Here is a 24,447-nt window from a genome sequence, read left to right as displayed (position 1 = left end):
GTCAATCTTTTGTGAGAAGTAAAACTCAGGTGCACATGATTTAATCGAAAAATATTTCTTGCAGAATGGTACCCACTTTCTTGCAAATTCAAATGTCTCGGCAAGAGATTCGAAGGTAAGCATGGCAACACCATCGTCAGATACATAGCAAGGATGAAGCCAAGAAGATTTTAAGCTGGATCCCTTGGCAAAGGGAGCTTGTTGCATATCTATGAAACTAGATATTTCTCTTCTGGGATAAGAAGAAGAACTTAACGGACAAACTAATTAACAAAAATTTTGATTTGGGCTTAATTCCTAACGAACTTCACCACATGGGTTTAAATCCGAATTTTTTTACCACAAGGATTATCTTCCAATTATCATATCACCATGAGGACCATTAATCCAATTAGACCAAAAAGTTATTACTCGAGGAAAACTCATGTTTTGTGACGAAATTTTTTTATTTGTTGTTGTTACTAGCATTACTCATAGAAGTGATTTGAGGAACGCACAAAACATGTTTCACTCCATGTAACAATATCTGATGTCTAGGGCCTACCGACTTGGACCGGCCCAAGCAATAACGTGAATCCGATTCAAGCCCTGAGACCATTGGACCACCCTAGCGACCTACCGACCAAAAAATTAATCCCAGCTTCAAATTCCTTGAATAATACTACGAAATCTCTTATTTTTCATCTTTTTATAAATGAAAACTAAATACGACCATCTCCAATCCTTTAGTTAAAACCTAAAATTTTGGTTTTAAACTAACTCAATTCTTCTCCAAGAGTTGAGCCTAAAATAAGTTTTGAGTTAAAAACTAAAATTTTGGCAAATTTAACCCAGAATTCCGGCCAGGGAAGGCTGGCCCACCTTATGCACATGGACACACCCATAAAAGTGGAGGCCGTAGTAAGGCAACGCGCCCATCACGTGAAGGCTAACTGAATGTGGAGCCCGCTCCTAACGAGAATGTTAGGCCACCCACCCAAAACGAGCCAACAACTCTTTTCAAACCGTCGGGTTTAATTATTGGACCGTTGGATTCAAACCTATTTAATTTTTTTAAATTTAAATTTTTAAATCCAATGCTGAGATTGAATATAATCAAATATAATAGTAAAAAATGATCAAACAACCCAAAATTAAATCCAACGGCTAAAACAATTAAAAAAATTATTTAAATCAAAATTCACCAAAAAAAATCTTTGGGGTCAGTGAATTTTCAAATTTTATTAGAATCTAAATATTTTTAGGTTAAAATGTTCAAAAAAAACTAAATTATGATAATCTACATAAATGTTATTTTAAATTTAGCCTAAATTGATTTAATAATTTCGAGCTAAAATTTTAACCCAAACCATTGGAGAAGAACAATTGTTTCTGGGTTAAAAATTCTAGGTTTTAACCCCCCAAATATTGAAGATGATCCAACAACAAAAAAATAGAAGGGATATCAAACGAACCCTAAATAAAAAAAGAATTGGCGCAATAAAGAGTAACCCTAAGATTTCCAGGACCACTTAATAAAAATGATTTCTAAGCATACATGTGTCTCCATGGGAAATTAAGTTGAGTTGTAACTGTAAACATTGATAAAGAATGACAGGAGCTAAGCTTTCATTGAGAAATCCCTCAACTTCAAGGATGAAGCATCATGGCTCCTTTGATGAGGGGTTTTCTGTACAAATCCTGATACAACCAAAATATATTTTCACAAGTATTTGGGGCCTATCATTTTTATTCTACACATAACAGAAGCCCCAGCCACTGTATTTTGTCAAGTTGGCGTGCCGAAAAACCGCTCGCACGTAACTAATAACAAGTGGTGTATTTGCAAGTTAATGACTTGTAAGGCATTGAAGATGTGAGACCAGAGAATGGTCCGGTAAATCGAAGTATCACTCTGTTCAAAAGCTCTGTGGACTTGGAAATATCACCAGTTCAACAGTGTCAGCCAACGTCAAAAAGAATCGCCCTCTCTTTTGTCCCTGAATTAAACCAGAGGAAACCAAGTCAGAAATGAAGAAAGAAGAAAAGAGATTTACAGCTGCCGGTGAGAAAATAAAAAGTGCTTCATGGAAACGAAAGTTGAAATTGTATCACTTCGGATTCTGGATGTCGGATTAACTGATTCGATACCACCAATGTTTTATTGTAAGAAAGTGGAAAAGATTGCTTGGCTCTTTTCTAACTTTTGCAACAAAGGCTACACAACGAAATGAATGAGGAAATAGATCTAACTCTTAAAAATCCTGAATGAAAGAATGACAACTTTGATTCCTTGCTCTGAAAACCAAAAATCTATCAGTTACTTCTGCAAGCTTGTCCTTTATCTCATAAGGTATGTAATTCCAAATATAATGGCAGGATAAAATCGAACGACCAGATAATCTACAATCATAATTCACTCCTTGACTAAGCAATTCTATGTCATATAGCGATCTTGCATTCAGAGACGTCTAAAATAGAAGAACAGTTTACCAAGTGCGAACAATACATGCTAATTATAAAAAGGACAACACCAAAGGTCATAAAATTTTATTTGATGATAGCATTTTAAGAAACTAGATCAGAGACAAATAAGTTCAAGAACAATGATAAGAAAATTGTACCTTACAGTGCATGCCCTAGGTCACAGCCATCTTTGTTGGATGTGTACAGTCTTTGATAACAACAGAGCCGCCATTTGCAGATAATTCCACGGACATAGAATTAGCATCATACTCTTCATCACATGTAAACTCAAGCTGTTTCTCCACAGACTTGAAAACGGCAGTCCTCCTGGCTCTTAACCGGTATGGTGGAGATGCGTTAAACGCCTTACCATTAGGCCCAATGGTACTGATACCATTACTAGTTGGACTCTCACATAAACTTCCATCTTGAGATCCAGAAACTTCCGCACTGTTTTTGTGTTCACTAGAAACATTAAGCATTTCCCTGACTGATTCACAATCCACTACTGCAACTTTATGACAAGGCGATTTTCCTTGGCCAATGGTCTTTCTCTTTCGCAAAATGGAAGGAGTATTGGGGAAGGTCTTAGCAGCTATTTTCAAAATTGATTCAGGACTTTGATTACATAAACCACTGCCCTTCACACAAGGAGGAGTGAAGAAACTTATAGGTGATAAATTTGGACTAGAGGTGTAATCATTCTGCAAGCGATGCATGCTTGAAAAACCTGAATTGAATTGGACAGAGCTTTCTAGCGGTGGTGGCTCATAGTATAAGGAACCATATCTTGGAGTTTCAAACGGAAAAGATGTTGTCTTAACACTGTCTTCGTCCATTTGGTTGCTAAATCCACAATTCTCAGACTCTGCCCGGCCATTACTGACAGAATTCTCAATCTGAGGCTTTCTTTTTACTCCAAAATTATCAAACTTTGGCCCTGAGTCTGAGTTAGAGCAACTAAGATCCATAAAAGATAATCTCAGGTCACATTCTACACCTTCAGAATCTGCACACTCATTTGGGTGAACACTTGATGAAGCACCCATATCCTGAGGTGGAGCGGCGGACTCGAACTGATCCTTTCCATCTTCATCTAGCTTAGACATGTCTGCATTTCCAGATGATGTCTGAGCAGTTGAATCTGATCCTTTAGTTGAACGAACAAGTATTTTTTTAGTCGCATTGGATCTTGGCTCTTTGGCACCATACTTCGGAGGTGGTGGAAGTTTCCCAGTAGCCAAATAGAAGTCAAGTTTTTTCTTCAAGGAACTATTCCAATGATTCTTTATTGCATTATCAGTCCTGCAAACACATCGTTAAGTTACATACAACATTTGGCTTAGTAAACAATGGTTTCCAAGTTATATACAACAAAAATAAAGAACTTGGTAACAGTGGTTTCCAATTTATAAGATTAATTTTTAAGGTAACAGTGGTTTCCAGACGGCAGCATTAGCACTACTCATTGAAATTGGGAGTTTCCCTCATAAAGTTTTAACCGAAAGTTGGGTATAAGACCACAATTCAGAAGTTTTTGTCACAATTTAGCAGTGATCCTTGAAATTTGTTATATCTATATGTTGCTGCTCTAATTAGCACCTCAACGTCATTCGTAAATGACAAATCAAACAAGAAACATACCTTCCAGGTAAAACCTTCGCTATTTCGGCCCACTTGTTCCCATGCATTTGGTGGGCCTTCATAAGAGCTAATTCCTCTTCCAATGTCCAAGCCTCCTTCTTTATATCAGGATTCAAATGATTGTGCCACCTGAAGAGAAAAAATGGTTCATTGTTTATAAAAGCAGTGACTACCCAAACCATTTGATTGTTTTTCGAGAACAAATCAATTGGAAGATACAAGCCTACGGAAAGAATAACATTAAAATGTATACAGACAGCATCATACAAAACTATTTAAGCAACAAATGGCATAAATGTTAATTCCAGAGCAAAATAGCACTTTTAGGCACTTGTGATCAATCAGGTAAGTACAATAGTGGTCAAAATTTCCAGGATCACATATGACAATAACATAAGAACTTATTAGTAACTATAGGTGGATGGTATCAGACAAAAAGCATCATGATAATTCAAAACTTATGAAGATTACCTCTCTCGGCATTGTTTTCCTATCCGACCAGGCAAAGACTTTGCTATCAATGACCATTTAGTAGGTCCATACTTTGCTACCAGTTCAATTATTTTATCATCCTCCTACAAACCAAAACATTTTAGAGAAAGTTGAAATTTTGAATCAAAACTGCAAGAACATATTAAGAAAAACAAGTATGGTATCAGGTTCCAACCTCTTGAGTCCATGGTCCTTTAACAAGTTCTGGATTAAGAACCTTCTGCCATCTATGCAGACACTGCACTTCCGATCTATCAGGAAAAAATTCAGCTGCATACACATTGTTCAAATTCAAATATTAGATTGGTTTCCTGAATATTAGGTACAACAGAAAATTCACAACATAGGTAAATAGAAAATCAGGCAATTAAATGAACAGTCACGTTTCAAACTCTTGGGACTCATGGGTTTGCTTTGAACTTTCAGAGCTCTGACTATATGCTTATCATTCGACCAAAATTAGATTTATTTTAATTTATCAAGATCTCTATTACTAAAAAGATTAGGCGAACATATTGCCTGAGCAGACTCACTTCTACCTAAAAACACCATAGCTATGGAAAGATTTAACTACACAAAATCCACCCAAAAGATGCATTCTATAACTGCCTTGGAAACCAACAACATAAATCAGAAACACTACTCAGGCGACAGATGTACCTATTTTCTTCCAACTCTTCCCCTTGAAAGCAGCAACGGCATTCCTTAATGTCTCGTCCTGTGGTCATCCAACATTTATTAAAAGTTAAACTCATGCAATGAAAAGAGTTGTGACTAAATAAACAGGATCAGCATGCTAATCCATAACTGTAACTGTTTAGTCAAAACAATAATTTATTTTGATCTAATTGCCAGTTTCATTTGTTTTCTGCGGATCATAGCAGCAACACAACATATGAAAATGGGTGCTGATAACAAAAGTAATACAACCAGTTAGTCTAAAAGCAATGACAGATTCAAGAATTTCAAGATAGATGTTTTGATGACTGACTAATGAACCTCTCCCTCCAGTAACAAACACGAAAAACGTACATGCTTCTAGCTGACAATACAAACAAGTGAACATAAGTACAAAATGAAATGCTGACCTCTTGTGGAGTCCAACCGCCTTTGGCTCGCCTAATAGGACCACTAGTTCTCCTGAAAGGTGAAAAAACACATTTCAGTTCACTGGCCACAAAACTTTCGATGACAATTATAAGCTATGCATAATGGTCAAAAGGAAAATTAAGTTAGCAGATCGATTTTCCAGCTGGTAAGGATACAAAAATCCATTGAAAACCATATAATTTCTAAAAGCAGATGCATGGAACTAAAGATGAACACCAAATTTGTAATTGAATGGTTTTCAAATAGAGACCGTCAATATAGTTGTAACTAAATCACAGCTATTAAGGATTGAGGAAAACTACCGTTGAGTAGGAGAAGCAGATGCTGGGCTGCAAGCCCCTGGGGACTTGATAATAGCACTGCCACTGCCTTCGGATACAGACGAGCTCGATGTAGCCATGGATTGCTTATTCTCAAGGCAACACTCCTCTAATTTTGCCCCAGCCATCTCCTCCTAAAAATAATCTCGAAAATCCAATATCCCAATCAATAAATAGATACACAAACACACAAATACAAAACATAACCCTCCAAGAGAAAACCCTAAACCAAATCGAAAACACCTAACACCCCCGAACTTTACTCCAAAATCTCCAAAACCGTACCGCCATAGACCCAGACAAGGAAGACCCAGATCTTAAAAACTCGTTTTCAGATAAAAAAAAAAACTGCAAATTAAACACAATTCTTCTAGGGCTTTTATTGAAAACCCAAAAACCCCAATACGAATCCAAGCAACTTGAAGTCTAATAAATCGTAAAAACTTGATCGAACCCAGTGGAAAATAATTGAAAAGCAAAAAAACAAAAACAAGGACAAGAGTTTTCAAAAACAAAAAAACGATTTTTCTGAAAAGGTAAGAGTTACCTCTGCTTGCGAAGAAGTGGCGGGAATCGAAATCGAGCTCATCGATTAAACCCAATAGAATTTCAGAACCCTTCTTCTCTGAAACATGAAAGAAAGAGGAGAGCTTTTTGGTTTCGAAAAATCCTCGCCCGTTGAAACGATGAGAGAGAGAACAGAGGTTAGAACCTGGAGGAAATAATATTTAAATACTTTAAAAAAATGTTTAGAAAATTTTATAACGAATATATATGCACCGACGTCTCCGTTAATTACCGTTACCGAAAGAGGTATGAGTTTTTGCGAGGTATAGAAAACCCTGTCAGTTAACGGCGGATGACGGCGTGCTGGGAACGTTAGCCAAAAGTTTGAACCTCAAACGGCACTCTGAGCCCCTTTGTTAAATGTCGAACAGGTTTGGAGCGGTTGGATGAGGGGTTTGATTGCGCGGGGAGTTATGAACCGTTGGATTGGGGAATAAATGGATCGTCGTTTAAGTGGGTTTTGTTTGGAAAAGAACGTTTTAATTATTAAATGGCGGGTTAGGGTACTAAATGTTGGCTGGAACGTCAGATCAATGGGTGAATGAACGGTGCCTGATGATGTTTTTTTCTCTCTTTGTGTTAGGTTATATTATTCTCGTGAATCTGGACCGTTGGTTGGCGGGAAAACCTTCAACGTGACCAATTATTTAGTGCAAGTTGTTTTTTTTTTCTCTCTCCTTTATGTTCTAATTTCACCTTAATTCCTATTGTAATTTTCTGACCATGTCAGATTGCTCCAATTCAAATTCGTAAGAATTGATGAAACTTGAAGCAATCAAACATGTTTGGAAAGGTGTATATATGTTTTGTTGGATCGTCTAGTCTCTCAAATAAGCTATTTTCTGAATTCAAACACTTTTCGTTTCCCCTTCTCTTATTGAGATTAGTATAAAATATCACTTGTATTCAAAACAGAAAGTATGGAACCGAAAACACCATTGTTTATTTATGACGTTTGAATTGAATAAAATAAGAAGAATCAAATGACATAATAAACATAGATGTTTAGAAGGAGAAAATAATGTACAAAAATCGTTTTTGTTTCAAGTGAAATTGTTTTCAAACTGATTATGAATGGAAAAATGAATGTCTATTTGGGTTTTTGGTCAAAGTGAAGATAGAAGATGGATTAGCTATGAAATTGATCCCTTTAATTCCTACAAAAAATGATAGAATTGGTCGGAATATGTTTTTTTCATAGCTAATCCATATTCTACCTTAATTTTGACAAAAAATGCAAGTGGACATCTAAGTCTTCATTCTGCATTCACACAATCTGATGATTTATCTTATACTACAAGCTAACCCTAGACATCAAAGAGGCCTTCAAGACTAGAAGTGTAACAAAAATTTGAAAGGGCTTTAAATGCGAAAGTGCTTTATAAATAGAAGTGCTTTTCTAAGTTTTTTATTTTTTATTTTTTAAAACAAGGTATTCACTTGGGTTTTTAATGAGTTTTTAAAATACCAAAAATCACTTGTGAGCAAGAGAACTTCAAACCATAAGCATTTGACATCTTTATATCCAACTACTTCCCCACAAAGCATCATGGAATCTTTACCAAGAACAACCTTCATCCTTCCTTCAATAACACAACTCAACGTAAAAATATACATGATTGAATCCCAAATAACAAGCACTAGAAAACTGCATTCCAAAACGATCATCGAAGCACAAAATTGCCTGCATCACAGCATGTTCAATTCAATACCCTGCATCTGCTTGCTCACATTTCTGCCTAATTGCTCATCAAGTTCAAGCAGGGACCTCCACGCCCGGGAGACCAACTGGCAACTTCTTCATTCACTGTTAGGTAATCAATCTCCCTTCGAGTTTTCCTTTTCTAGTCCTTGAGATACTTTCACAGTCACATCGTAATCTTTATCATCCTTAGCAGAAAGGGGAAAAAGCTCAGAAGGCGGTGATTTTACAAACCAATTTTCTTCTCATCTAATCGAAATCACTTGGTTGCCTCACTATCAAGATCACTGCCAACCGAAGTCAAGTTCTAAATTAAGGGGAAGAATGGAAGGATCTGTATACCAAGAATGAAGGGTTGCATCAAAGTCTATCAATCCCAAATCCTATATTCATTTTTTCGCAGTCGGGACTTCATCAATGAACAAAACTACACAATCTCAATCTCTACACTTGCAATACTGCAGAGGCAAGGAGCCGTTCCTCCTAAACGTTCAATCACAGTCTAACATGTACACAACGAATTTACCACACCAGATATGATACGCGAATAAAAGGGCAAAATCATAAATCATAACCAATTCATATCCAGTTCCAGCTAACTGTAAAACCTCACAATGAATATTTTTTTTCTTTTGAAAATGTACGAATCTATCAGTGTAAGAAACACAATTCTAGAATCAAGGCTAAACAAATTGCAACTTCCGTAAACCGACTCAAAAGATTTCCAAGACCTTCCATACCAAAAAATGATTCATACATAGAGCTTAGCTTAATCTTGAGTAGCCGCTCCTTGATTAAGCTCTGCAAACCTCATGCCAACGCGCATCGAGTGCTTGAGGAACTTCTCAGCGCACCTACGAACGCACGTATCCTCTTGCTTCGTCAGCGCTTTGCGATAAAAGGTGTCTACGCAGTCGGTAAAGCATCTCTCCACCAATGAATTATACATCCTCAGACTGCATTTTTTGGACAAACACAACCGAAATCAGTAGGGATGGGCACAGTTTGGTTTGGGCCAGTTCATCATCAAAACCGTGAGCCAAACCCAAGACATATATCCGGTTCGGTTCGGTTTTCAAAATTTCAAAACATATACTTGATTACATTGGAATCACATCGTAGTATCAAATTTCCTGCTAACAATTAACCATTTAATTTTGTGGGTATTTTTCTAAGACTTCAATCTATCATGCACCGTATCAAGAACATGCCTCACTAATCACAAATTCCAAAAAAAACACTGCATTCCAAAAAAAAAATCAGAAAAACCTGTCGCGAATCTGGAGTTGGTCGATCAAGGTGGCCATTCTGTGCTTGTCTTCTTCGGGAAGACCCTCCAAGTTTGCAGACAGCATGCCCTTCTCCATCTTCGTGATTTCCCACAATTTTGGGGGTTTAGGGTTTAACGCGTATACAATTACGGTCTTTGTCTAAAACCCTTCACATATATGCGCCGCCTTGCTGACAGGTCCTCAAACGTTTGGGTAATTGAAACTCTGACGAGGGGGCCATTTGGGCCTGGTTGGGAGAGAGTTTCCCTCCGCCGGTCGTATGCGGCTTTGTCTTACAAGTAGTGGGTCCATGGTGGGGGCCCATATACAAACCAAATTCATGAGACAGCTTTTTTTACTTCGAAAATTCATGAGAGCAACTTGATGGCATGGTTATACGGATGAGAATCCACTTTCAGAAATCCTTACATCATGATCGTTTATCGTATATTGTGCATTCAGTGTTCATTATTATTTATGTTTAGTTTTAAATAAATAAATTCAAAATAATTTCTGACTGCATGATATATGATAAACAATTAAAATATGAGAATTTCTAGAATTCCTACAATTTGGATCCGAAATCCAAATCCTAGTTATACTATCAACAAATTATGTTAATGATACGATGCTATAAATAAAAATTTACACATGTTTTTATAGTATTGACACCAAATGTCAAGATAGTGTATACTTATATCATAAAAGTCTTTCTTCTAATGCAAAGACAATACGACCATACTTACTAAGGAAAACTAATGAAAAAAGTTTGGAAACTTTGAGTTTTAATGATAAGGACAAAATAAAGGGTAAAGTGAATAGTACCATGATTGACTTTTTAGTGTAAAAATGTGGTTTTTCGTTAAAGTGAACAGTACCGGGAGTTTTTCATTAAAGTTCCCTACTTACTATGGGCCTCATTTGATCTCAACAAGCAACGGGGAAGAATTTATCATTGTTTAGAAAGTAGTTATTGCTGCCACTTAGTATTACGATCTAGTGGTATTCACCTTCACTTATAAATAAAATGTCTTAGGTTCAATTCTCGCTAAAAGCGAATTTGAACCACATTATTTACTAACCCTTTGTAAGGCTAAGCCAACCCCCTCCTAAAAAGAAAAAAAAAGAACTAGTTCTTGTACGTGTTAGTCGAAATAATTACACTGTCCGACTTGCTCATAAATAATGGGCTTCCTACATTTAGATGTCACTTGACTCAACATGTGTACAAACTACGTTCGACAGTCAAAACACAAAAATTTATATCTCATTATTTGTATAATGACACGTCCCACCCGTGTACCGGTTATACTAAAAAATTTCTCGTCCTAAACGGCAAACATTCCGAAGGAGTAAGAAATAGGCCCCCACCACACACGAGGCCCAACGGCACAGTCCGCACCCAATCCAAAAATTCAAACTGAAAAAGCCCCAACGTTCGACAAATAGTTTCAGACCTCCTCTTAATCTCCATCTTTCTGTTACAGACCGTTCTGCAAATTCCCAATTCTCTCTCTCACTTGAAATCCAAGCTAAAGCTCTTTCCTTTGTTCCAATGGAGGTGGGTCGAGCTCTTGACAGTTCTTCTGCAACTCCAGCAAAATCTACGAACCCCAGTTCAATTTCGAAGGTCAGGGTGATCGCTCGGGTGCGCCCTTTTCTTCCCCAAGAGATCGCTGACGGTAACAGAGATCCGACGCCGTGCGCTTCCGTTATCGAAAAAGAATCCGAGTTTGCCACCGAGGAAGTGGTTGTTCATCTCAAAGATAAAGTGACAAGGTGAGTAATTTTCTTGCTTTTCTGTCAGCCAATTCGGAGATGAATTTTGGCTTTCTTGATTTGGGAAGCTGGGTTTTGATGGTGACTCCTGATTTTGTTTTTCGGGGTGTAGCCGAAACGAGTGCTATCGGTTAGACTCCTTCTTTGCCCAGGAGGATAACAATGTTGGCCGGATCTTCAGTAGAGAAGTTTGCCCCTTGATTCCGGGACTCTTTCATGGCTGCAATGCGACGGTGTTCGCCTACGGAGCTACTGGAAGTGGAAAGACTTACACTATACAGGTTTGAAATTTCTTTTACTTCTTTTGGCAAAAATTCAGTTTTGAATTTGAATTCTCCAAAGATATGAACTTTTTTTTTCGTTTCTTTTTACATAATCGATGTTCCATTTTAATTTTTAAACTAATCTAAACTGCGGGGAGGGGGAGCACATCCGCTCTACCCAATGTGGCTACACCAACGTCTGACCACCCATATGAAACATTAGTGAAGGCATTTTATGATTAATAAATCATTAATCTGGATAATCATCTGTAATTATCCCCAGAAAGAAAAGAAATTTGTGAATTAGCATAGGTTAAAAGTAACTAAATGCAGCTTTTAGTGTTTGTTCTGAAGCATTTTCTTCTGTAATGTTAATCCAGCATGGGATTTTATGTTCCAGGGCACGGATGAGATGCCGGGTCTAATGGAGCTGTCCATGTCCAAAATCCTGTCTATGTGCCAGAGCACAGGAAGCTCAGTTGAGCTATCATACTACGAGGTCTATATGGACAGGTGTTATGACCTGTTAGAGATCAAAGCCAAGGAAATTACGGTTTTGGATGACAAAGATGGGCAGGTTCATCTTAAGGGGCTGTCTCGGGTCCCTGTAAAGTCCATGTTTGAGTTTTATGAGGCCTTTTCTTGTGGGATTCAGAGGCGGAAAACTGCCCATACAGGTCTCAATGATGTCTCTAGTAGGAGCCATGGTGTCCTTGTGATTGCCGTTTCAACTCCTCTTGATGATGGTTCTGGGGATGCTGTTACTGGGAAGTTGAATCTCATAGATTTAGCAGGTCTTTTCTCACTCCTAAACTTTTCCTATAAATAAAGTACATGATCTTTGTCTTTTCTTTATTTAATCTACATGTGTATTTCAAGCAGGCAATGAAGATAATAGAAGAACTTGCAACGAAGGGATCCATCTCCAAGAGAGTGCGAAGATTAACCAGTCCTTGTTTGCATTATCAAATGTCATTTATGCACTGAACAACAACTTATCCCGAGTGCCCTATAGAGAGAGTAAATTAACTCGTATTTTGCAAGACTCACTAGGTGGGATGAGTCAGGCTTTGATGATTACTTGCTTGGTAAGAAGTTTGAATTAGCGTTTGAATAGAAGTGCTTTTGTCTGGCCTGTACTTATTATTATCTTTTTTTTTTTCTTTGAAACTTATATTGGAAACAATTTTCTTTGATAATAGAATCCAGGAGAGTACCAGGAGTCTGTTCATACTGTCAGCTTGGCAGCTCGGTCACGCCACATTACCAACTTTGTTCCTTCAGCTCACAAGCAAGAGACCCCGAAGGTTAAAGTTGACATGGAAGCCAAACTCCGTACTTGGCTTGAATCAAGAGGAAAGACAAAGAGTGCGCGAAGAATTGAAGCATTCAATTCTCCCTTGTTGGGGAAATCTCCAAGTTCTTCTATTGCTAATGTCAAGAAACCCAACATCAACCTCAGTTCTATGAAATCCAAGGTTAATACAAACAGAAGCGCCTGCTCTGTGAAAGAAAGGTACAATGAAAAGTAACTAGTTGAATTGTATATCCTTCATGCTATGCATTAGTCACTTTTGTTTGATTGTTGAAATTTTTTGCAGGACAATCAAAAGACCTATCAGGAACATATTCGACAATGAAAGTCTAGTTGATTCCAATTTGGAGGTAATTACTAAATTTTAGGGAGTACATGGATGGAAAATAATAAAATTAGAACTACGTTATAGTGTATTCAATATATTCTTATTCTTAGTCTATTGTGAAACTTTATTCATCACATTAGGATATTCATGAGATGGCATATTATTTGAAAGTTTGAGTTTAGCAGTTCCACTTGGGGATGAGAAGCTACTGAATTCATTCCGAATTAGTTTATCTTGCGTTTGATGTTTATGTCATTGTGTATTTATGAGTTGGAATTGCTTTCCAGAGCCTGCAATTCGCCGCTAAGGATAATAAACAAGTGGGCAATGCTGGAGCTTGTGGATCCGTTCTCAAATCAAATACAAGTTTACCAGGTATGTTTCAGCTCTATATGGTTTTATTACTTAATATGCTCCTTCAAACACTCTAAACAAATTGAATAAATGCACTATTTTCTTGTATATATGCATAGCTGAACCACCAAACCAGGAGGAAAACTTTGCAAACGACTCATCACCCGTCAGCGGGAAGAAAAACACACCTCAAAGTTCCTTGAGAAAAGCTCTCTCCCCGATCAACACCAATATAAATCAAAATCCCCTCAGTGAACCCTTATTCACAAATGGAGATTGCACCCTACTCTTTGATCCAAAGACTCCGAAAACTCCCTCTTTAGCGACCTGCACGAAAAACATGTTCCAAGGGACAGGCACCCCACTTGATAAATTCACTGCTTGCGGATCAAACTTGAAGGTACAATCATTACGTACAACTCTATTAGTTAAGTTCTAGCTTTTTAATGTGATTTTCATCTGTTTTTCTTTCGCTTATTGCACAGAAGTTCCTACTTCAAGATTATATTGACTTCTTGAACACAGCCAACAGGTAAAAATCTTATCATCTCTTTGAAGCTTCTTCGTTTTTTCGTTTCTTGCATTTTTCACTCAATCATACCAAATGAACCTAATATTTCGACTGGTTTTCTCAACCGCAGGGAAGAGCTGCTGGAGCTAAAGGTTCATATCAAATGCTGCATCTTTGTGTGTTCTTAAAATAATTACTTGCCTTCTGATACTTTCTTTTTCCCTCGCGTTCATCAATCAGGGAATAGGAGTCAAAATGGCCGAATACATACTCGAGCTCAGAGAAACGAGCCCTTTAAAATCGGTAAGCAAGTTTATTAAGGTTTAGGAACAGATGAAACTTGAATTACATTTGTTTTTTCATGGACTATCCGATAAAATTGGAACGGTACAGCGAAATTGGAACTAAGTTTTTGAGTAACTGTGATGTTGAACGTTGCATGTTTCAGCTGAACGATTTGGAGAAAATAGGCCTCTCAACTAAGCAGGTGATCCCAGAAGACAGTTTCACTACAACCTTCCCTGTTGAATGATGAATGATTACTAATCTGCTCTAATTAATTTCTTTTAACAGATTGTCAACCTGTTTAACAAAGCAGCGATAGGGGTACTTGATAAGGAAATAAAGGCAACACCCAACTGCTCAGGTATTTCATAGGTCAAGCAAGTGTGAAATTTGGATAGGGGTGTCTGACCACGTCAACTCCAACTCTAAAACCTCCTGTATTTTAGTTTTTAATCTATCCAACCTCAAGTTGGTCAAACCCCGTGTGAAAAGGCAGCTATACGGAAATTTCTCGCCCAAGTAAAACCTTATGGACGTGTCATTGTAAAAGACTGAAAAGACCCTGTTTGTGTTGATTTGTAAACTAGTAACGAAGATTATTCATGATTTCTAATGAATTCCATCTATTTGTAGTTACAATCTTGAACTGAATGAAATTTACAAAAGCCTTATTGCTGAGTCATTGATACGGCAAGGCACTTATGCTTCGTCATATTTTCGTTCAACAATTGAAACTGTCCTCACCGAGATGTTACACTAACATGAGATGTCACGGTGACACTTTTTCGACCAACATGTGGAGTGCCCAAAAGCTGCTGCTCCCAGCATAAAGACATCGCCCGTCCAAAGCGTAACGTGAACCACAACCATACAATAAATATTAGATCGAGGGTGAGTTTCCAACAAAAAAATGTGGTTGAACCACAACCATACAATAAATATTGGATGGGTGAGTTTTGAAAAAATGTGAAATATTTGTTAGATCTGCTTGATCTAACCACCGACATAACAAAATTACAACCCCGGTTTCGGACCAAAAAAGGGTTAATAACTATAGCTTACCACTAATTACTGCTTTTTTGTTCTTTTTTTTTTTAACCGTGGAACGAAATAAAGGAAAGGGTTGATGGTTCTCCAAATACTTTGATGATTATTTTTTTGAAGTCTTATTAATGGCTAAATTATTATCCCAAATAGATAGTTAATATTTTTTAAAAAATAAAAACTAATAAAATAATTTTAAAATTTTAAATTAACGATAAATACAAAATAAAAAAATAAAATAAATAATACTAATATTAAATTTTTATAAAAATATAATTTTTCGTTAAAATAAATAATACCAAATTTTTTTTTGTTAAAAGCCCTTTTTAAAAATGTTTGGATTAGTAACAAATCTAATCTAATTCTTCTTGTGTGTTTTTCTCCTCCATATATATACGACTTTCTAGACAAATTCTAACAAATTCTCCGATAATCGTTAGATGTTTGACAAATTCTTAAACGGTTAAAACATCGAAATATGTTGTACTCCAAATTTCCCCAGAACATCATAGAAACTTTCGTTGTTGGAACTCATTGCACTCGTTTTCCTTGTCAATTAACCCAAAAATTAAAGCAAAAGATGGAGCAAGTTTTTCATTAATTTCATCAGAAACACATAATACGATCCACCAAGTTAACACAACATAAAAACACAAATACGACTACTTCATGTACACAAAGCAAACAGACAACATGCAGCCATAACCTAGGACCAGATCCCAGCCTAGTAGGACGTGCAGCTCAGAAGAAGCCATGGCCACTTTATTCTAAAAACACGACCTTCGTAAATTTGGATCATGATTCATGATTACGACACACACGCATACATATATTACTGCTAAACATACAAGCCCCGCGATTCTCTTGCTTCATCAGAAGGTGACATCTGTCCCTCTCACTTGCAGTTGCAGGGGTTGCAGGTGCAGTTGTCTCCGCACTTGCATCCGTTCTCGGCAGCAACTCCCATCTCAGATGCCTCCATGTGACTGCACATCAAAATTACAAAACAAATGTTACAGCGCTCCGAAACAGACAATAAGTCAGTATATAAATGGTCCTTTTTCTCTCCATACTTCCCTAAATCATACCGATCGCGGTTTCAATAAAAACAAAACAAAGACAAATTTAACTTATGTTAAACAGACAATAAACCGTACATAAATCATGATTTTGTTTCCTTTTACTGGGATTAAAACCACTCCACATATCCCTTTCTCCTAATCATCAAATCAGAAAATCCTTATAGATTTAAGGATTACAAACAGAAACTCACTTTAAAAATTACTAATATTTACTTGCAATTTATATGTATGAACACATTTAAAAAAAAATGAGGAGAGAGAGAGAACTGGGAGAGTTGGGAAGGTATTTTTTGGTTATTTTTTTATATAATATTAAAGGTATTTTAATATCATCGGTAAGTAATATTTCAATAAAAATAATAAAATTTAAACCTTTAAAATTACATTATATTTTTGTAACAAAAAACTAATTTATCTTTCATTTTTTGATTGACAAAAAGATTTCATTAATTAGTAAAGAAAATAATTTCAACCGTTGGATCAAAATTTCAACATCATAAATTTCCTGATTTGAATTGGAGGAAGGGATCGGAGTCCTTTTCCCTTTTATTGTCGTTTTATAACTTTTATTGTCGGTTTGGTGTCCATCTACTTCTGTTTCTCCGTGTCTCCCAAAATTATAACCACAAAATCTGCAAATTACATATTTCAAAAATAATTTGGGACCTCATTTCTGAGAGATGAGAATACGTACGACTTCTGGGGAGCAACTCCCATGACGAGGGTCTCAGTGGTGGACCCCTCCATGTAGCTCAGATCAGGAGCCATCCCACACCTGAACAAAAACCCATATAGTCAAAAACCCAAATCAGAGCAGAAATTTTCTGGGATTTTCTTTTTTCCAGATTCTCGGAAAACAAACAGAGGTAGAAAGATTACCCGTTGCAGCCACTGCCGCAGCTGCAGCCGGACCCGCAACCACATTTACCACCGCAGCACGACGACATTTTTGGAATTGGAGATTGAAAATTTCACAGCGGAAAGTTTGATTGAATTGATGACACAGAAGCAGATAAACGCAAGCTCTGTTTTGAACGAGTATTCATGGGAAGCCATGACCCTTAATTTATAGTGCGGTGGAGGAGAGAGAGTGGTTGATATCCACCGTCCACGTGGCGTGATCGGACGTCATGTCTATCCCATGCATTTAAGTCCAATCCCTCTGTACCTGTTTTCTTCCACGTATCTGTCGTTTCTCCCTCCTTGAGGCGGCCTTACATAATTAGGCGTGGGGTGGGGGATGGCTCTGGTGTGTTCTGAAGTGTACCCTTTTCTGTAAGCGTATCCACCGTTGGATTGCTGATTTGGGTGATTGAGAGGTGATCAACGGGTGCGATGGAGTTGATTTGTATGATTTTTGTGCCATTATGGCTTTCCCTCTTAAATCATACGGCTAGGATGGAAGAACCTTTTGCGTGTATGGAAAATATTTCATTTGGTACATTATTTTCACGTATATACTATCATACGTGTGAACGATATATTCATATGCTTTTATAAAGTATTTTTATAAAAAATAATTACACACGTTAATATAAAAATTTAGATGCAACAAATTAGTTCATTGGATTGTTAATAAATGCATGTTAAAAATCGTTTGATTTCATTTCATCTTACACTATCATCATCATTACCAATCTCACATTTATGTTATGGTAATATCAAATTTAAGCAGGTCTTAATAGATATCATTAATGAGTCAATGAGTTAATTTGTTACCTCTACTTGTAAGTAAAGAAATCATTAACCTCTTGGATGAGTGGTGTTCTTTTTAAACTTGTGACAATCATCTATTAAATGAGTGATTTCATGAGGACTGTCTTGTTTCCACGATGGCTAGGAGAGGTATGGCAACCTCAGTCTACGTATAATTCCGAGCATGTTACTGATTATGAGAAGGTGTAAAATGATCGGTAAGAGTCTGTTAAGTCCAAAATATACAACAAAATAACAACATCATGTGGCTGTAATTCAGAAACAAAGATTGGAACATGCCATACATTAGTGAGTGTTGAAATGTAGCCACAAACAGCCTAGCAAGGATAGTAAATAGTATATACTTAGAAATATCTTTGTTTTTTTTTTTTACCCATAACAACCACCACCACCACCGCGAAGAATTCTATATTAGCCAAGCCACAATGATTGGAGATCCAAATTAAATAGTAACCTTAATTTGGATTATGATGGTAAACGAGGGAAAGGGAGTGGATCCCTTTCCACTTAATTCAGGATCTGAATTGTTAAAATTTAATTTAACAGTTACATTTATTATCACTTCTAAAGAAATCTTTTATTTATAACTGTTTAATTAAATTTCAACCTGCTGATCTAAATTAGATGAAAAATGATCAAGAAAGGATTCCTTTCCGTAAACGAGTGTTGATAAGATAATAGTCAAAATAATTTTTATTAATTAAAGCGAGTGGGACATTGTATGTTGACTCTTAAGCCCCTACTGAGAAAGACTTGTTACCTAACCTAGTCTCACTTCACCAGTCATCAAATCAAACATAATAACAAATTTTGGTAAACCGACTTAAAACGAATGATGTAAACGATGATATTTTCTTTTATTTGCATGTGAGCGATTTTAATTTTGAATATCGTAAATATCGAATTTGATATCAAATTAGGTTACTCATTGTGTGGCTCAATCAAACTTCTCTCTTCAAATAATGTAAAATATATTATTGTACTAAAAAAAACATATGATGCAGAATTCAATTGTGATTATGACACTTAAAAATGATGTAACAATTTTTAAACATAAATTTCATGCAAACGGATGCCTTGAATTTTTTCTCTCATGAGAGCAACTCCACCGAGGGAGTTTGCTCGAGGGCTAGGCCTTCAAACAGGACCAAATTGTCGGGGGATAGGGTCCAGCGTTGGGTAGCCCGAGTGACAGGCAAGGCCCGAGGAGCAGGCCCGGCGTCAATTGCCAGCCCGAGAACCCGAGGGCTGCGTCAGGCACGTGCGTTTCATGCTCGCGTCTTCTGACAAAAAAACAGGGTTGGGCCAACGACGCCTGTTTTGAAATGCTACTGTTGGGGAAGCCACGTAGCTTCCCCATGTATGTTCGATTGTAACGGCCTTATTTTATGGACTGTTGGATTTCCAATGGTAAAAAAACATTTAAAAATCTCATTTAATTTCATCCGTTTGATCTAAGATCAACGGTCCACGTTATTAGGCTTTGTAAATTAAAAAAAAAACAGTTTAAAATTCTGAAATGTTACTGTTGTACCACGTGGCACAATCTGAAGTGTTGGAATTCAATTTTTTTTTAAATCCAACGGCAAAGATTAATTAGGTGAATAAATTTTTTTTTTAAATGTAAAAAATTCTTTAAAATCCGAAAAAAAATTATGAAAAATTATCTTTGCGGATAATGACACGTGGGGAAACGAGAACGATTAAAAATCTTATCCAAAATTACAAATAAAATTATTATGTATTATTTTATAAATAAAAAATAATAATATTTTATTACCAATTGCCAAGGCTATTCAGTACAGGAGTGGAGATGCAAAAGGCAATTGCCACTGTAATTACTGTTTATTAAGAACAGTTACTATTCACTGGATGAATTAAATAGTAAATAGTCTGGAATGAGGGTTTTTACACTGGAGTTGCTATGAGGGATTACGAAAGTGGTGGGTTTTTCAACTCTAACATCTACATCCATGGGGGAGTTGCTACGAGGGATTGCGGAAGTGGTGGGTTTTTCAACTCTAACATCTACATCCATGGGGAACATCTAAAATTATTGCACCAATATCTTGTCTATTTGTAATAGATATGGGCAAGTAAAGGCTCTCAATTGTCAGCCGTCCATGTTGCGGAAAGAAGAAGATACGGAATCCTAGATATCTGTTGTATAGTATAATTATAATTAAATTTAATTAATTAAATTGATTAAAAATTAGTGGACAAGGAAGTATCTTATGTAACCATCATTCATTTAAGTTTGTTTAAGTTGGATTAATTTAAATAATGTGATAAAGGAGTCATAAAGTGAAAGGACCAAAGATTCTCTCAATCACTTCGGTCTTAAAAAGGATGGTTGTCTTTGCTTCTGTGACTGTATTTGTGTCACCCTCATTTCATATAATTTCACTCTCAATGCCAAATCGATCCGATTTTATCAACTAACTCTTAATCTAGCAATACTTCGCGTATCAAAAATATAAGAGAGGTTTCAGCTTCGGATCTCTTACTCGTAACCTATATGAAAGAACAAACTCATGATTTAAGGTGAAAAGTGCACCACATGGGCTAAAAGACCTGTCATTGTTAGTGCCCCATGCGTCTTCTTTTCTTACATTGGGAAGGCCCATCAAACAAGAGTGGACAAGATTTGGGGTCACGTAATGGGCAGTCTACTGTGGTAGGCCCCAAATGCAGTTCGTCCGTTTGCTAGAAGAGAATTCCCAGTGTCTTAACGTCATATGTCATTATATAAGTTGAAAAATATTTGACAAAAATAATTTTCCTCCATGTATAATGACATATAACGTATTTCCTCGTGTTCCAGACACATTAAAAAAGCTATCCTGAATGACAGTATCTTTGATCTTGTAACTGTGCTCTTTTGATGTTCACTAGAGAAAATTCAATGGAAAAAATCTTCAAAAGTGTCACGGTAGCTTTTCAAACTTATCATGCGTTATTATGAGTTTTAACTTTTTCACATTGAGTAGATATTTAGTTTGATACATTGTCATCTTGGCATCTTTTTGTTTCGTATATGTCCTCATAGATTAGGGATGACAATTCAAATCGTTAACTCTGATAATCGTGGATAGCCCAACCAAAAAGAACGGATTTGGAGGTGAAATTCAAATATATTTTGGATATGGAGGAAAACTTGAAATATTATTAGGCTATGGTTTCCGATTTGGAAATAACGGTCCCCGATCAGTATCTATCCCCGAATCCGCTCCGAATAATACTTATTAAGGATATAATATAACATATACATAATATAATATATATGTACATTCACTAAACCTTTTACCTTAAGCATTACAAAAGTTGCATTTTGTGGGAAAGTACAAAATTTTGAATCAAAACCAATGAGAATTCAATGGTGCTTATGGAAGAGTTCAAAGATTAGCCAACATTATTAATGTAACGACCCATCCCCAATTACTACAATTTTTATAATATTAATACGTAAATTTTAAAAAATGCCTTCTGGGGCCAAACGTTGACTTTTGTTGACCATTTTGTTGTGTCACGTAAGATTTGTTTCCTTGGCGTATTTTTGAAGTACTCATCATTACGAACGCGTGGGCGCAAACAAAATGTAATTTGGAGTTCCGATGAGGATTTTACGGAACTACGAAGTGGAGGGGCAAAATAATCATTCCACTATTCGAGATATTAGGATTGGATATTTAATTATTTTAATATTATTCAGGCTGTGGAACCCGCACCTACACTACACTCTCCATTCTTCTCTTGCCACGTGGTCCCTTCCCCAAATCTCTCGAACTTTTTTCTTTCTTGTTTTCCCTCTCTTTCTCTTTGTCTCTCCCCGGGAAACAACACACTCCCCTCATCTCCATTCCTGAGCACCATCCACCCACACACACACGTACAAATGTACGACAACGACAATGACCTCACCACCATCACTCTATTTCCCTTAAATTCTCTCAACTCTCTCTCTTCATCTGACTTCTCTCTATATAAGGGAGCACAACGACATCACCTTGTTGTACTCCCGCGAGTTTCTTGGATCCTAACCAAGGTAAGCCTCGGTTCACCTTTGTCGTTCTTCCTTCGTGAATTAAAAACCATATTAGGATGTTAATATTCTAAATCAATGTGGTTGGACATAGAAGCATCAAAGGAGGAAACTTTTCCAGTTTTTCGGCGGGTACCATGGGTTTGTAGGGGATTTTCGGCCAACACCGACGATAACTTGGCCCCACTTTGGTACAAACTTGTCCTCCAGATTTCTAGCTTCAATATGATCTTTGAATCATTGTTTTTTTGTTGAGTTTTGACCCCAAAACGGAGTTGGGAAATTTCTCGGCCCAATTCCGGCCTTCTTCTTCGCTAGATCTGGTGCCCCACGAGTTTAATAGGTTAGACCCAACCCGAAGCAGCCTAGCCTAATAACTAACCCAGCCCAATAATTGAATCCGGCCCAAACCCATTAGTCAGCTCAAATCTATTAACCTATTGTCCATGTCAAGGCTCAAACCTATTAGCCTGATGTTATAACCCAGCCCAAGCCTGATTTAGGTCTAAATTCATGAACCCATTTACCCAGGCCCAAGTCCTTAACCTTAGCTTAAGCCCAATCCTTAAACTTGGCCTAACCTTTGGCCCTTTAGCCTAACCCGGTCCATCCCTTCAAGCCCAGAACCAAACTCGACCCATTAACTTTTCAGTCAACGTTGACTTTTGGGTTAACTTTTTCAGATTTCGGCCGAGACCCCTCCTAGACTAATTTCGACGTTCTGATTCCAATTTCGCTATCCGATTTCCCAAATTCTATTATTTAGGTATTGTTTTACTAAATGGTCTCAAATTATGGTTAGGTGTATCGGTTGGAAGCGACGCATTCCTTGCTAGTTCGAGCGGCTTTCGGGCAACAAAATATATCTGAGTGAACCCCTTCTAAACTTACATATTTTATAAATTATTAGTCTAGCATGCATTTCACACTTCATGATTTGAATATGTTTTCTATTATGTTTGGGTAAATTACACTTTCATACCTTAGGTTTATGGTCTATTTCAATTCCTTACAATATCTTCAAAATATTTCACTTTCATACCTTAAGTACTGTTTTATTTCAAAATAATACCTCCGTTACATTTTCCATCCATTAATCCGTTAAGTGCTGACGTGGCTGCCACATATATGCCACGTGGCTGCCAAATGTCTGCCACGTGGCAAAAAAAAATAATTTTTTAATTTCTTTTTAAAAAACTGAATTTTCTCAACAAAAAAAAAAAAATTTGAAACCCATCCCTAAACCTGCACCTCCTACATCCCTAAACCTGTAACAAGAAGAAGAAGAAGGAGAAGGAGGGAAAAAAAAATAGTGCTTGAACCTACCTTCCCCCCCTCCCCCCCTCGTGCGCCACCCAACTCCCTCCCCCCTTCCCCGCCCCCCCACCCCCTGCGCGACGCACCAGCCTTCCATCCCTCCCCACAACGCGAACCCACCCATACAATGACCTCCATATTTTTTAGATTTTCAGTGTGGGTAAGTTTCGAAAATACTTTGAGATGGGGAGTTTGAGTTTGAGATGATTGTTGGACTGGTTTTGTGGTAGATCCACCTAATTTCTGGTGGGATTTTTGGGGGTGGGTGATGGGGGATTTTTGGGAGGGGTGATGGGGGATGGAAGAAAGGGGTGGCTCGGGTGGGATTTTGGGGTGGGTGATGATGGATGGGAGAAGGGGGTGGACGGGGAAGACGATTTCTGAGTTTTTTTTAATTTTTTTTTCCTCTTCTTCTTATAGGTTGTAGGTTTTTGGGGGTGGGGAGGGGGGAGGAACTGGGTTTGGCCTTTTTTTTTCTTTTTTTTCTCTCATTCTTCTTCTTGTTCTTGTTCTTGTTGCAGGTTTAGGGATGTGGGGGTGGTTGCAGGGAGACGGGATGGGATGGGTTTCAAATTTTTTTTTTCCTCGTCTTCTTCTTCTTTATCTTTTTCTTCTTCTTCTAGGTTGTAGGTTTTTAGGGGTGAAAATGGGGGGACGAACTGGGTTTGACCCTTTTTTTTTTTTTTCTTTCCTTGTTGTTGTTGTTGTTGCAGGTTTAGGGATGTGGGGGTGGTTGCGGGGAGATGGGTTTCAATTTTTTTTTCCTCCTCTTTCTTCTTCTTCTTCTTCTTCTTCTAAGTTGTGGGGGGGGGGGGGGAACGAACTAGGTATGGCCTTTTTTTTCCCTTCATCATCATCAT

General features: G+C 37.2%; 3 protein-coding genes and 1 pseudogene across 4 annotated transcripts; 1 reads left to right on the top strand and 3 right to left on the bottom strand.

Annotated features, from left to right (window-relative positions):
• Positions 1-1,487: 1,487 nt before the first annotated feature.
• Positions 1,488-6,731, bottom strand: LOC126594436 (transcription factor MYB3R-3-like). Of its 2 annotated transcripts, none has more exons than XM_050260742.1 (9): positions 6,559-6,731; positions 5,994-6,156; positions 5,670-5,721; positions 5,242-5,299; positions 4,757-4,851; positions 4,561-4,664; positions 4,090-4,218; positions 2,604-3,750; positions 1,488-1,979 (listed from the first exon to the last, which is right to left on the bottom strand). In XM_050260742.1, exons 2-8 carry the CDS (start codon positions 6,137-6,139, stop codon positions 2,619-2,621), a joined length of 1,716 nt encoding a protein of 571 aa, XP_050116699.1. In that variant the 5' UTR covers positions 6,140-6,156; positions 6,559-6,731; the 3' UTR covers positions 1,488-1,979; positions 2,604-2,618. The 2 variants fall into 2 exon arrangements, with proteins under 2 accessions (XP_050116699.1, XP_050116698.1); XM_050260741.1 differs by having other exon boundaries at positions 5,994-6,145.
• A 2,097-nt stretch (positions 6,732-8,828) lies between these two features.
• LOC126592006 (mitochondrial import inner membrane translocase subunit Tim9-like) lies at positions 8,829-9,760 on the bottom strand. The gene is made up of 2 exons (XM_050257753.1): positions 9,550-9,760; positions 8,829-9,236 (listed from the first exon to the last, which is right to left on the bottom strand). Exons 1-2 carry the CDS (start codon positions 9,645-9,647, stop codon positions 9,050-9,052), a joined length of 285 nt encoding a protein of 94 aa, XP_050113710.1. The 5' UTR covers positions 9,648-9,760; the 3' UTR covers positions 8,829-9,049.
• Positions 9,761-10,996: 1,236 nt separating this feature from the next.
• On the top strand, positions 10,997-15,068 carry LOC126591878 (kinesin-like protein KIN-10B). The gene is made up of 13 exons (XM_050257585.1): positions 10,997-11,330; positions 11,443-11,611; positions 11,994-12,387; positions 12,476-12,681; positions 12,796-13,109; positions 13,195-13,258; positions 13,524-13,611; positions 13,710-13,990; positions 14,076-14,122; positions 14,232-14,253; positions 14,342-14,404; positions 14,550-14,588; positions 14,675-15,068. The coding sequence occupies exons 1-13, from the start codon at positions 11,107-11,109 to the stop codon at positions 14,756-14,758; spliced, it is 1,995 nt and encodes a 664-aa protein (XP_050113542.1). The 5' UTR covers positions 10,997-11,106; the 3' UTR covers positions 14,759-15,068.
• Positions 15,069-15,998: 930 nt separating this feature from the next.
• On the bottom strand, positions 15,999-17,564 carry LOC126591879 (metallothionein-like protein type 2; annotated as a pseudogene).
• Positions 17,565-24,447: the final 6,883 nt, after the last annotated feature.

This window comes from Malus sylvestris, chromosome 12, assembly GCF_916048215.2.
Source record: "Malus sylvestris chromosome 12, drMalSylv7.2, whole genome shotgun sequence".
NCBI lineage: Eukaryota > Viridiplantae > Streptophyta > Magnoliopsida > Rosales > Rosaceae > Malus > Malus sylvestris.
The sequence above is the reverse complement of the archived record's forward strand: the minus strand, read 5'-3'. Positions and strand labels throughout refer to the sequence as shown.